A 12790-nucleotide genomic window follows, 5' to 3' on the forward strand; every position below is an offset into this window, starting at 1 on the left:
AAAGCTATTAATCAAACATCACAAATTATAACATGTATTAGACATTTTAGTTAGTCTACAAATTTTTGTCATTTTCAGTATTATTTATTTAACATCTAAGCTTAGCTTTTAATTACATTTTTAGTTTTAGATTATGCTTTGATTGATTTACTTATTTCATAAATTTTGACTGAAATGTTGAAGTGTTTCATTAATGATGTCAATAACATGTTACTAAGCAGGCTAGTCATAACCTACTTTTTTTTATTTAATCTTCATATCAATTCTAATAAAAGAGAATTCTTTTATCACCTGCAACCGTCATCATTAATATTACACCACAAAAACATGCACTGGTTTGCCAACAGCTACAAATTAGACCCCTTTAGCCACAACCACTCATCAATCAACTGGCAGCAAAATCCATCCTAAGCCCTCACTCGGAATCAATATTCCGAGAAAAACGCATCACATTCACATATTAATAGGCAGAGTGAGTAATGAGGACAACCATTTCAGTCTTTTTTCCCGAAGGGCGGGATGAGACGGGAGGCACCAAACAGCTATGAGGAAACCACTCTCCAAATTAACCATTTAAAAAGGGACGAGCAAATAGAGACTTAAACTAATGAAACAAACTCTCCTCAACATGATGCCCCATCCCACTACTACTAGTCCCGAATGAAGCTTGGTTCAAACTTCAAAATTCTTTCTACAAAGATTCCTGTTTTTGTAGCCCATCCCACCACCTGTGACCTAATTTTTTGCTCACAAACAAAAATCAATAACATTAAATTTCCTTACAATTCGGACTAGCCGCTGGCAACTATCTCATGGATCGCATCGCTAACGACTTCATCATCTGATCTAACGGCCAGCTTCATTGCAACCTCTCTTGAAGAATCGATTCCAAACGATAATCGCACAAGTACCTTCACGTTGCCAATGTATACGCCAGATAATATGCAGGTGTGTGACCTTGAGTTGCTTGGGACAACCTCTGTACCCTGAAATGGACAGCAAAAATGTCTTGAATGGGAAGAAAGACCAATGTGATTTAGTAAAAAGTTGCTAATCCATGAATCAAATATATCTAAACTAAACTACATAAACGCAAATTTCTAGAAACCAACTCACACAATAAACACTTTTTTTTACTATTCACAAATCTATCCAACCATAAATCTGAGTTTCTTTAACTCGTTCTGTTGCACAATGCAAATAAAGACTATACCAAGCCTTTGAATCCCAAACTACAGAAATTTAAGCTTTTGATAAAACCGCAAGTCAACCATTATTTTCCCTTAATGATATTCCCTTAATGATATGCAAGATCGATCACACTATAAACGACTAACCTCACAGGGCTGCATGCCGAGAAGATTTATGACAGCACCTACAGCTTCAGCCAAGCTCTCCCTTGGTCCGAGGCCATATTCGTCGACTCGCTCACAATCTGGACCCAAGCTTTCCCAGGCGTTTTTAAAGTTAGAGACCCCCACTTTCAACATGTAATCAGCTGCAACAACCTCCATGTCCTCCAGTTGATATTCATCTTCCACACCATCTTCTTCTGCCTCCCCAGTGCTTGTGTCAACCTGGTATAACCAAAGAAGTGAAATGTGAAATCAAAATCAAGCATTTGGATGCTAAGCAATGAGCTTGTATGAGAAATGTATGGGATCCTCGTAAACCAATTTTAGCTTCTAAATAGAATTTTCTAGGAGGCCAAATTTAATGAGAATTTCTGTTAGAATTAGACCAATGAGTAACTATAGAACTAGATCAGAAATTGTCAATTCCTCACGCTGGCCCATGTTCTTCCTGTTCTATCAAATCTCTAATCCCAAGTTTTCTCACTAAATGATAATATGGAGCCGAGATATGCTGCCATAAAATTGTGACACTCGCAAACTCAATGATTAACACTTCAGATCCAATTCACCATCCTTGTCTAGTAAAATTTTGCCGAATTACCTCTTTGACAATAAATCTCAACATGTTTGAAAATTTCCCAACGGCAGGGACCCCTTCAGGCTTCTCAAATGCCACAAAGGTTTGTCCGGGTGAATCATAGGGAAGTGATCGGAGAGGCCTGGATGTCACTTCAGAGAATTCCTCTGCTTCAGAGGCATCAACAACAACAGTGACCTGGCAGTAGGCAGAAATAATTATAACATGCTTGATGCAGTTTAAAATAAAAAACAAAAAAAATAGGTCATTTTCCTTGAATCGGTCAATACATTTTCAAGCAGTTGCTCTGGAATTGTATTCGTGCAGTTGTACTGAAACACAACATGGCTATCAAAAATATGCTTAACAACATTAACTGCATATTCCGTTTCTGCTTCCGTAAGCTCCACAGGTGCTGAAGACTGAGAAGATGAATACAATCAAAATTTTAACATTGAAGTATTATTAAAACACAAAATACACCACCATGCATGATTAAAAATAGTAACAATAGAACCTTGAAAAGCTTCCCAAAGTCTGCAAATTCTGGAATCGAGGAAAGTAGCTTTTCATATGCATCAACAGTGGCTATCGGGCCACTTGGAGGAGCACCAAGGCCAGCTGGCTTTTTACCTGCTGCTTTCTTCTCAGCAAGTGGCTGAGACTTGATTTCCTTGGGCACGGAATCAATGTCAAAAGGTTCCTCGGAAGGCTCCTACAACCGTATGCAGAACACATGAGAGACGATCTCTACCGGTACATAATAAACTCACTCAGAAAACTTACATAATTCCTCAAACTTGTTTCTAGATTGATCAGTGGGACATCCAGAGACCCAAAGAGAAAGTCACGGGCATCCTTCTCAGTTTCAGTAACTGTATCATCACCTCCAAGTGTTTTCAAGTATAGGGTGGCCCTATCTCGAACCTGGACAATAAATTCAGCACACAATTTCAAACTGGAACCATTACAAAAAGGCATCAAATTTAAATCACTTCCAGAATTCTTAAAACAATCTAGGCATGGAAAGATCAACAAGTGTAACTAATAAAATACCTCATCGTCATTGTCAAAAAGACATCGTCTCAACAGAACAAATATTCGGGGCTGTAACAGATACTCATAATAACACCACCGTTAGTTGAGTGATAAAAAACAATTTGAGTTTATCCAACTTCAATAAAGGAGAAAGGAATTGGCACCTGCAATGAATCAACTGTAGCACCAAATTTTGCTAATGTGCTCACAGCACTGGCACGAACAGTTGCATTTTCAAGATGTACTCGGTTGTATATGTATCGTATATATTTGCTAGGGTCAGAGGTTTTGGGACCCTCAATCCCCAGAAAATGAAGTATCTACGTTATGTGAAATAAAACAACTAAGTAAAGGTTATGTAACATGAAGATAATAAGATATTAGAGCTTAACAGATGCTAGAATTATTTTAAAATGCATAAATAACCTGTGTCGAAAGATAGGTGAATTCACAGTCTTCAATAAACTCACACAAATGAAGCAACCCGCTCTCTTTTGCATCAGGAATATCTCTGATCAGAATCACAATTGAATCCACAATAGCTTTTTTATAATCAAAGCCCCCTTCTTCTCTGAGAATGTTGCTGAGGAAATTCATCCTGAAAAAGTGACAAAAAATGTGTCCCACACTTGTAATCTAATATATATTGCCCAAAATAATGCAACAAATAAATGTCGAATAATCACAAAATCTTGTACGATATTGTTTTAGATAAGAAATAAATTGTAAGAAATCACTTACAGAGATCTATATTTCAATGGGAACTTCAAACACAAAGATCTTATAGCTTCTACCACAACAATTTTAAACTCATCCGCAATATCTGACATAAAATTTGTTATCTGCTTCATTAGACGATCCACACTTGATTCATTTCCTGTTTTTAAAAGCGTGGTTATTGCAAGAGTTGCAATGCTTCTGTTTTGATCAGATATCAAGCTCTCCATATCAATATTGCAGTTCGTGACAGCCATTGGATGAGTCATTGCCACCTGCAAGATTTTCAAATATATTTTCAAAATATCAAAGGGAAAGTCAAGAGAAAGAATCATGTTTGCAAAAATGAATAGTTGAGATGAAACCTTATTCAAAGTGCGGACGGCAGCAAATCTTAGCACTGGTTTTGAAGAGCTTAGAAACAGCTGAAGAACAGTTATGGCTGGAGTCAATTCTCTACTTGTCACACCATTCAGCTCAGTGATTGCTTTGGCAGCCTCAAAGATCACCATCTCTGCTTTGTGGCGTAGACAACCCTCAAGAAAATCATAGAAGGGCCGATCACCAGTTTGAGTACTAGTAGCTGATTCACGAATGACCTGCTTGAACAACCCTAAGATAACGAACAAGACGCAAAGCCTGGTCGTGTGTATGAACAAGGAAATATACATACCTGACTGGTATAGCGAATCAAGAGGCATTGGGCCAATGGAGACCTAACAGTACCCCTTGTCAGGCTGGTAACCAGTTTGCTAACAGCTAGACGATCATTTTGGCGTATCTGCAAGTAGAAAACAAATTATAATTTAATCGGATTTTGCATAAGCATAATCTTTCTTTTATAAAAGAGACAAAATTCCACTGACATGGGAAGGAAAAAAAAAGTGTGTGTGCAGGGGGCCACACAAGTGCAAAGGAGCTCATAAAAAAGTACTCCAGTTGGCATTAATAAAAAAGGAGTGAGAACAAACATGTATGCTTAAGAAGATAACTACAGAGGCAGAAATATTGAACCACATTGGCAAATGGTAGGGATGGATGGATTCCCAAAGGGAAGCCCAGTTGACAAGGACTTGGGGTCTCTTGGTCATACTGGTTTAGAGGTCTCAAGTTCGAATATTTCAGTGAGCTTAATACCAAAAACCTTGATATCTCCTGGGTCCCAGTTATAAAAAGAATGGTAGGGATGGATGGAAAATGATAATAACATCAAATATGTCAATGATTGGATTACGACCATCAACATTGAATATTAAGGATGGAAAATGATAATGACACCAAATATGTCAATGACTGGATCATCCACACTGAAAATTACTAGTAGTCAGTAGAAACTTTTGAAATTTGGAATACAAAATTCTATATTATACACTAATCATCTTTATTTACTTGGTATGATATCTCTTCCCATGTATTAGATAAAATTAGTTAAAAAGATAATAATTTAAAAGGTTAAAATTAAATCAATATTGGAAATGACTACTTTTATCTATTGATATCACCACTGAACCCTGAGATTACAAAATTTATCAAGGAAATATTATAGAAATCTATAAATACTCCAGTAGAAACATAATGGTTAGTATTTGCTGTTTTTATAAATTAAAAAAACAAAGAAAAAACCCTACCGACTTCCTCTTTCCATTAGAAAAGTCACAAAATATAAAATGCACGTTTCTCAGAACTTGATTGCACAAATTAAGTCAGATTCAATAGACAGAACATCTAACCTTTTAGATTGCTATATAATAGAATGCAACCATAAAATGAGAGAGTTCAATTCAATGATCTCCTCCAGCATTCAACATAACACCAAAAGACTGACACAAAAGGATAATCTAACATACTTGATGAAGCAAGGCAAGAGCATGAAATTGAACAAGTGCTGCCCTCGACTGAACAGCTTCCTGAACCTCATTACTCCACCGCTTGACAATTTCTGGATTTGTCTGATTAAAAGTTGCAAGGAGAAAAGGTAAGAGGAAAATGACAGAAAAAGTTGCTCAATGATGCATATTGTTAAGTATATATAATAAGTACCTGGAGCAAATGAACACCACTAACTAGGGCAGCACTAGCTACCACAGGATTCTTATCTACAATTGCTTGTTTCAGATACCTCTCAATCTGGGTGAGAAGGGTTCCATCTGTAATCCGACAAAGCACACGAATAGCATTTGCCCGATACATATCAGTCTTACTATTCATGTCCTTCATTAGGGAGCTAGTCACAATAATAACCTTAAAAAATGAAATTAGATGTGTCAGTCCATATTTTTTAATGTTTAACCACAGAAATTCAAGTTAACCTGATTATGGTGTTAACCTCATCAGCAGATGGAGACAGCTCCTTTATCATCAAATAAACCATTCTTCTCAACCCTATATCTCTTGACTGGAAAAGCTTTGTCACAGCAAAGAAAACTTCGGTGGCTTCAATCTATAAAAAAAGAGTATTGTACATTGTCAACATTTGAACAAACCATGCAAACATACATCAGCATGCCCAATGTCCCTGTAACCCCATACGTAGAAAATTCTTTGGCTAGTACAGTAAAACTAATGCCTATGATGGGTGGAGTATTAAATGGAAAAGGAAAAACTGAGACAACAAGATAAAGTTAAACTTGACCTTTGTGAAGATTTCACCCTGGTTCAGAAGGTATAAAAGCTTCGTGATAACCTAAACGTAAGACATGCACCAGGCAGAAATATTAATTACCGAACAATTAAGTATGAGGGGCAGTTCAGGTGGGGGAGCAATCACAAATAATTCCATAACACAAAAGCCCATACCTGAGAGCATCTTCTAGAATCTAACTGAGGATCATTAAAAACCCTAGCTTCCTGAAGAACAGCACCCTTCTCAATCCCCAAAAACGGCGAATACTCAGCTGTCAATGCCACAAACCAAAAGTTAACATCATACTGCCTCCATAAAATGAGCCAATAAAAAATTGTAATTTGCAAACAGAACACAAGATCCAAATGGCTGCACTATCCATCCCAGTCATCAAATCAACAAAAGCATGGCGGAACTGGAAAATGTAATCCGTTGGATTGGATCAAAGAGAAATTAGAGAGTAATCCCTTCCTAGTTAGAACATAACCCAACAACGCTACACATCAACAACTGAATCCAAACGACGAAGACAAATAGATCTAGCATCTTGGAGACTGATCCAGCAATCCGGAAAGACGAAATCGAGGAATTAAGTAAAATTGAAACGAGAAGAGAAGAAATTGAGTAGTTGTGGGCGTAAATGAAAGGCATTCGAGGCAGTGGGAAGAGTAGCGGACCTTCGTCATCGCGGTCGTCGTCCTTCTTTATGAGAGGCTGAGCCATGGCCGAAGAATTCGAATCTCAGAGATCTAGAGAGGAGCAGCAGAGCGAGGTTCCACTGCCGGTGTACGAAAACGAGATGCTCGAAGTTCGATCTTGAAAAAAACTGAAGTCTCATCAGAAATTGAAATGGGCCCCGCTTCTTCAACTAACACATTGGGCTTCAATTAGGCCTGGCCCATATTCCAGAAGGCCTGTTAGGGCTAAAACGGTAAATTTCATCTCTAAACTCTTTATTTATTTCTTTTTTGTTTTTATATACTTAGAAAAAGTGAGGGTAAATACTTTGACCTGTCAGAGCTATGTTCATTTCAGTATTTAATCTCTAAATTTTGATTATTGTGTCTCTTTTATTCTCAAAACTTTTAATTTGAACGTTGTTATTTATATGTTGTAGTGACACATCATTTTTACGTGATGTGGGATAAACAAGTAGGGCAATGAGATAAACGTGTTAGAAACTTTTGTGGGAATTGGTGAGTAGTACACATTTTAAGCATTTTTTTTTCGTTTACTCATTTTTAGTTTATTGAGCTATTTGATCAATGACTTGTCACTTAAAAAGAGTAGGTCAACTTCATTCGCCACTTATGCATGATGTTGACTTTCGTGCGACAGTCACTAAACTATTTCAGTTGGGTTAAGTTTCGAGAGGTCCTATCATTTAAGAAAATACAATGTATTGTGATTATCCATATACGCGACAAAATTGTTTGAATTTTATTTAATACATTAGTAAAAACTTTATCTAGATTAAATAATTGATGTTCTAGTGTTTCAAAAAGTTATATCATGCCCTTCATATTTGAGGAAAAGCTTTTAAATTGTTAATTTGTGGGTAACCTTAATTATTCTATCCAAACATTAATTTAGCTTCTTTTTAATATTACAATCCAAATAAACGATGCCAACAAAAATTTAGTTTAAAGCACCTATTTCATCGAAATTCAAATATATCAATCTAAAGGTGTCTTCTCATTCGATGAAATATAGTTCACTTTATTTATTCAGTTTTTAATTTTATATTTTATTCATCATAATTAATTTTTATATTTTTTTCGCACCCCTTAAAAGGTATATATGGTTATATATATATATATATATTTTTTTTTTTCTTAGACAAATTTCGAAAACAAAAATGAATTAGCCCCCTCGAGTTGTCTACCATACAACAAAGAAAAAAAGATCTGTTAACTTTTGGAGGAATATTTCAAATTCCATGGCAACTACATAACATATATAAAAAAGAAAAAAAAATTAATTAAATACTAGGAGAAAAAAAATTTGAATTTAAAAATTTTTCAACAACGAAGCCTAAGATAAAAAATTACGCGAACATTAAAACTAAACTGTTGAAGTATATATAATCAACTAACTAAATTAAAAATTCGAATTCGAATTTAAAAAAAGAAACTTAATGGGTAGAAAATATAAAAAAAAAAACAGTCTCCATCATAGTCACTTGCCAGCCAAGAAGTCCATACAAATAATAATAATAATAATAATTATTATTATTATTTACAATTATTTGTATTTTTGGAAAGTAAAATAAAAATAAAACGGCAAATAAATTAGAAATATTTCGGGAAAATGACTCATATGACCCTCTTAAGTTTCCAATGTGCTCAAATAACCCACCCCTCAAAAATTGTTTTGAATGACCCAAATATGCTTTTTCAGAATTGTCAGTGGAAGTAAATGTACCCAACTACCCCTCAATTATAGCGTCAATTCTCGGGCTTAAACGTGATTTTCCCGGCCGTAAGCGTGATAATGATAACTAATTCTCGGGCAGAATCGCATGTTTCCCGCCCGAGAATTGGCCAAAATGCTAATTTTGGGTTGTTTATGGGCGAGAATTGGCGAGAAGTTAGGTTGACTTACAATGAATTCTCGGCCATTAACTGGTATTATTTCGCCCGAGAATTTAAGGTTTTCCAATTAATCAAACAACCACTTCTCATCTGTGCACTTCAGCAAACCAGTCTTCTTCATCTGTGCACTTCGTACTCAGCTTTGCAGATAACAAAAAGAATATTGTACATTGAAAGTAACTCTTCCATCTGACCACATAGTTTGTTTGTAGCTGAGTAAGATTTCTACACAAATGAGGTAGGTGAAATGTCATTTACAAAGAATGGTCTTTTTTTGTGTTTTTCGTCTCTGAAGTCTCACATTTATATGTCTACCCTTTTGTTTTTTGTTTATTTGGAAACGTTTGAGTGCATCTTTGTGGTTTTTATTCTTCCTTAGAGAACGACATGTTTGGGGCATGTACTCTGTATTTTTCCATGATTCTCGGGCGAAGTTAGGGTTATTCATGGTCGAAAATGACAATATAATATGAGTTTCTCGGGCGAGAATCATATTGTATACGGGCGTGAATTCTCGCCCGAAAGACAATAACTTCCGCCCGAGAACGTCGAAAATTTCGAATTTCGAATTTCGAATTTTGAATTCTTCTCTTTCCACATGCAGGATGCCTCACCTATTTGTTAGCTATGGTGGTAGTTGGAATGAGTCACAATTTCTATATGAAGGTGGAATTATGGGAGGTTTGGATGTGGACGATTCTATAACTTATGAGGAGCTCCTTAGTGCTATGTTCAGCCTTACCCGAATAGATCCGGATCGGTTCAAAATCTTGATACACTGTGTATATAAGTTCAATCTGCAGTACCAGGTTCCGAAGTATTACATCTTTGATGACCATAGCCTTAGATTTTTTTTAAGAGGCCCTCCACATCCCTCCGAAGTTCCATTGTATGTATCTGTCGTACCGAAGGAAATACATGGCAGTGGAAGCAGTTCAATGAATCATAACATTCCAGAAGCAGAAACATTCCAATCATTTCCCCACCAGTTAGGGCAGACCGTTCCGTATTATGCTCCATCGTTTCCTTTTGATTCCATGCTCCCAGGCCCATCATGTTTTGTCCCATCAATGACGCCGCTGACGGACAATGTAATCTCATGTAACTTGGGTGACGATGAAACAAACTATTGCGGTCAATGGGACGATAACGATGAGAACGACGTGGAGTACGAGTACGAGGCCGAGGATGATGACAACCACGATACTGAATTCGAGGATGATGTTGATTTTGACAACGAGGATGAAGTAGACCCAGTGGATGTAGCCGGTCCATCATCGGACCCCTCGACCGAAGTGCACGTGGTCAGTACGAATGCACCGTGCGCAATCGGTCAAGCTTCTTGCTCAAGGGAAATTGTTAGGACAGGTGATAAAGTTTGTTTGTCAACGGAGGACATTGCGGTAGGGAATACTTTTCGATCGAAAGAAGATTTGCAGTTCAAACTCTCGGTGTACGCAATGAAGATGAATTTTGAATATCGCGTGAAGAAGTCGACAAAAAGTTTGTACACTGTCGGATGCACCGAGGATGGGTGCAAATGGAGCCTACGTTCAAGGAAAATTAAAGGTTCAGATACTTTTCTTATCTCTACATTCTATGAGGTTCACAGTTGCACTCGTGAGGTAATGAAACATGACCACCGGCAAGCTCGAAGTCGTGTGGTGGGTCAGATTATAAAGTCCACATTTGAGGATGTAAGTCGACGTTATAGACCGAAGGATATTGTTAATGACATGAGGAAAAATTACGGTGTTAACATTCGATATGAAAAGGTGTGGCGTGCGAGAGAGAGGGCTTTGGAACTACTAATGGGATCGCCAAAAAAGTCGTACACTCTTTTGCGTAAATACGGTGAGGCATTGAAATCGGTGAACCCGGGCACGGTATTTTCATTGAAGTTGGAGGACGATAAATATTTCCAATATGCATTCATGGCCCTAGACTGCTCTATCCGGGGTTTTAGAAGTTGCATTCGCGCCGTACTTGTCATCGACGGTGTACATCTGAAGGGAAAATATAAAGGTGTGATATTGATAGCCTCCTCTGTTGATGGTAATAATCAGATATATCTACTTGCATTTGGAATCGTAGACAGGGAAACGGACGAGTCTTGGACTTGGTTCTTGGAGCGAGTGAAGAGTTGTATTGGAGATGTTGAAGGATTGGTGTTCGTGTCTGACCGGCACCGAACCATTAATAACTCTGTAACTTCTGTTTTCCCCACTGCTGAACACGTCAGTTGCATGCATCACGTGCAGATGAACTTGAATGATAAGTTCAAGATTCAGAGCGAAGGCGTGGAATGACTATACCTCCTAGCAGCTAAGGCATTCAAGAAGTCTACCTTCAGGTATTATTGGAATCAGCTTGCGGGATTCCCAGAACTGCACCAGTACTTGGAGGAACTCGGGTTCGATAAATGGTCACGCACATATCAACCTGGATTGAGGTACAATCAGATGACAACTAACATTGCAGAGTCCATGAATGCAGTTCTAGTTCACGCACGATATTTGCCGGTCACTACACTATTAGAACATTGTAGGGCTCTTCTGCAAAGATGGTATTACGAACGACGGACGTACGCATCGACCAGAGCATCCATTCTAACTGATTATGCTGAGGGGATTGATCCGTTTCTCAACTTTCCTCAGACGCACACTAGACATGCGTACCTTCTTACCACGTCCATTCTCCTCTTTCTCCTCAGCCTCTTCATGGACGTCTTCTTTGACACCTTCGTCGACATTCCCTCCTTGTCTCCCGTCGTCCTTCTCTGGTCCTGCACATGCACTTGATGGTTCAGTAGCATTGTTCTCGCGCGGGACTTCGTCCTCATCTTCGGGCTCCGGTGGTTCGAACGTCCTATCTAGGAAGGTCGTCTCAGCATCCGTTGCTTCTATTGATCGAGTTCTTCCCTACGCCAAAGGTAATGAATGTGTCCGCATAAATATGGAAATTAAAGAAACTTATAAGTATAAACAAGATTGAACTTACTGTGCTAGATCGAAAAATCTCTCTGTCAAGCACATGTCATGCAGTTGAATGGTCGCACCTCCACCGAAGAATCCGTGGCACGGCGTCCGGATTTACCTTATTGGCCACACGTCCAGATAAGGAAGATATAGTCTCGTAGGCCCATACCTGTAAGTATATAAGTGCTCGACGTTATTGATTGGTTAAAAGGAACGAAAACTGTAAACAAGTATATAGGCTCATACCTGGAACGCCCAAGGGAAACCGTAGAGACTGTACGATTTCCTGAACCCGCCATCCTTCGACCTTTTTGTCGGGCCGCGCTTCAGACTATATATAGTCTTATCAAAGGACAACATCCCCCAGTCGTGGTTGCAGCACGTTTCCCAATCATCGACTATTCCCAGCAATGTATAGTCGTACTTCAGGGTCCTCTCCCTCCCCAACAGAACTAGCTCTACTAAGTATACAATAGACACCTTGACCGCGTTAGAGTCATCCTCGAACCGTGCGGCTAAATAAATCTTCTCAAATTCACTCAACAGAACGTCGTTGCTATCATTAAAGTAAAGAGCCCTAAGTCTATGGGGAGATGTGTCTTTTCTAACTAGACCCCTATCATACTTAAGCCCAGAAATAATGTCGAACTCCCTCCGCCCAAATGACACCTTACTCCCAAATAGGTTGAAGCTAATGGTGTCAGGTGTACTATCCTCGATCTCCCTAAGTAGGATGTTGTGTATCAGTGGCCCGTTAAATACGAGGTCTAAGTCAAGGAGATGGCCGAATATAGTTTTCCTAAACATCCTAAGCTGTGGTGGGGTCAATTTACTCTTAATGGCTGCGGTAGTCTTCACTAAGTGCGATAGACATGTCAAATTGGCGGAGGCATAGGATGAGGAAGGGA

The 12790-nt window shown here is 38.2% G+C and overlaps 1 protein-coding gene across 1 annotated transcript; it reads right to left on the bottom strand.

The window, feature by feature from the left end:
- Positions 1-408: 408 nt before the first annotated feature.
- Positions 409-7148, bottom strand: LOC111007649 (coatomer gamma-2 subunit, putative / gamma-2 coat protein, putative / gamma-2 COP). Its single transcript, XM_022280077.2, has 18 exons — positions 6988-7148; positions 6484-6581; positions 6320-6370; positions 6014-6127; positions 5728-5928; positions 5535-5636; positions 4361-4468; positions 4053-4286; positions 3712-3962; positions 3397-3568; positions 3135-3290; positions 2989-3039; positions 2719-2859; positions 2450-2647; positions 2223-2354; positions 1957-2130; positions 1338-1577; positions 409-986 (listed from the first exon to the last, which is right to left on the bottom strand). The coding sequence occupies exons 1-18, from the start codon at positions 7031-7033 to the stop codon at positions 792-794; spliced, it is 2664 nt and encodes an 887-aa protein (XP_022135769.1). The 5' UTR covers positions 7034-7148; the 3' UTR covers positions 409-791.
- Positions 7149-12790: the final 5642 nt, after the last annotated feature.

The sequence above is a fragment of the Momordica charantia genome (genome assembly GCF_013281855.1).
Source record: "Momordica charantia cultivar OHB3-1 chromosome 4 unlocalized genomic scaffold, Mcharantia_2.0 BLBB01000004.1, whole genome shotgun sequence".
Classification (NCBI taxonomy): Eukaryota; Viridiplantae; Streptophyta; class Magnoliopsida; order Cucurbitales; family Cucurbitaceae; genus Momordica; species Momordica charantia.

Coding starts and splice junctions, on each gene's coding strand:
- LOC111007649 (XM_022280077.2), bottom strand. CDS start 7,033: ATGGCTCAGCCTCTCATAAAGAAGGACGACGACCGCGATGACGAAG. Junction 5,929..6,013: donor TGTCTCCATCTGCTGATGAG/GTTAACACCATA, acceptor TCATTTTTTAAG/GTTATTATTGTGACTAGCTC. Junction 2,860..2,988: donor TTTTTGACAATGACGATGAG/GTATTTTATTAG, acceptor TTTATTGTCCAG/GTTCGAGATAGGGCCACCCT.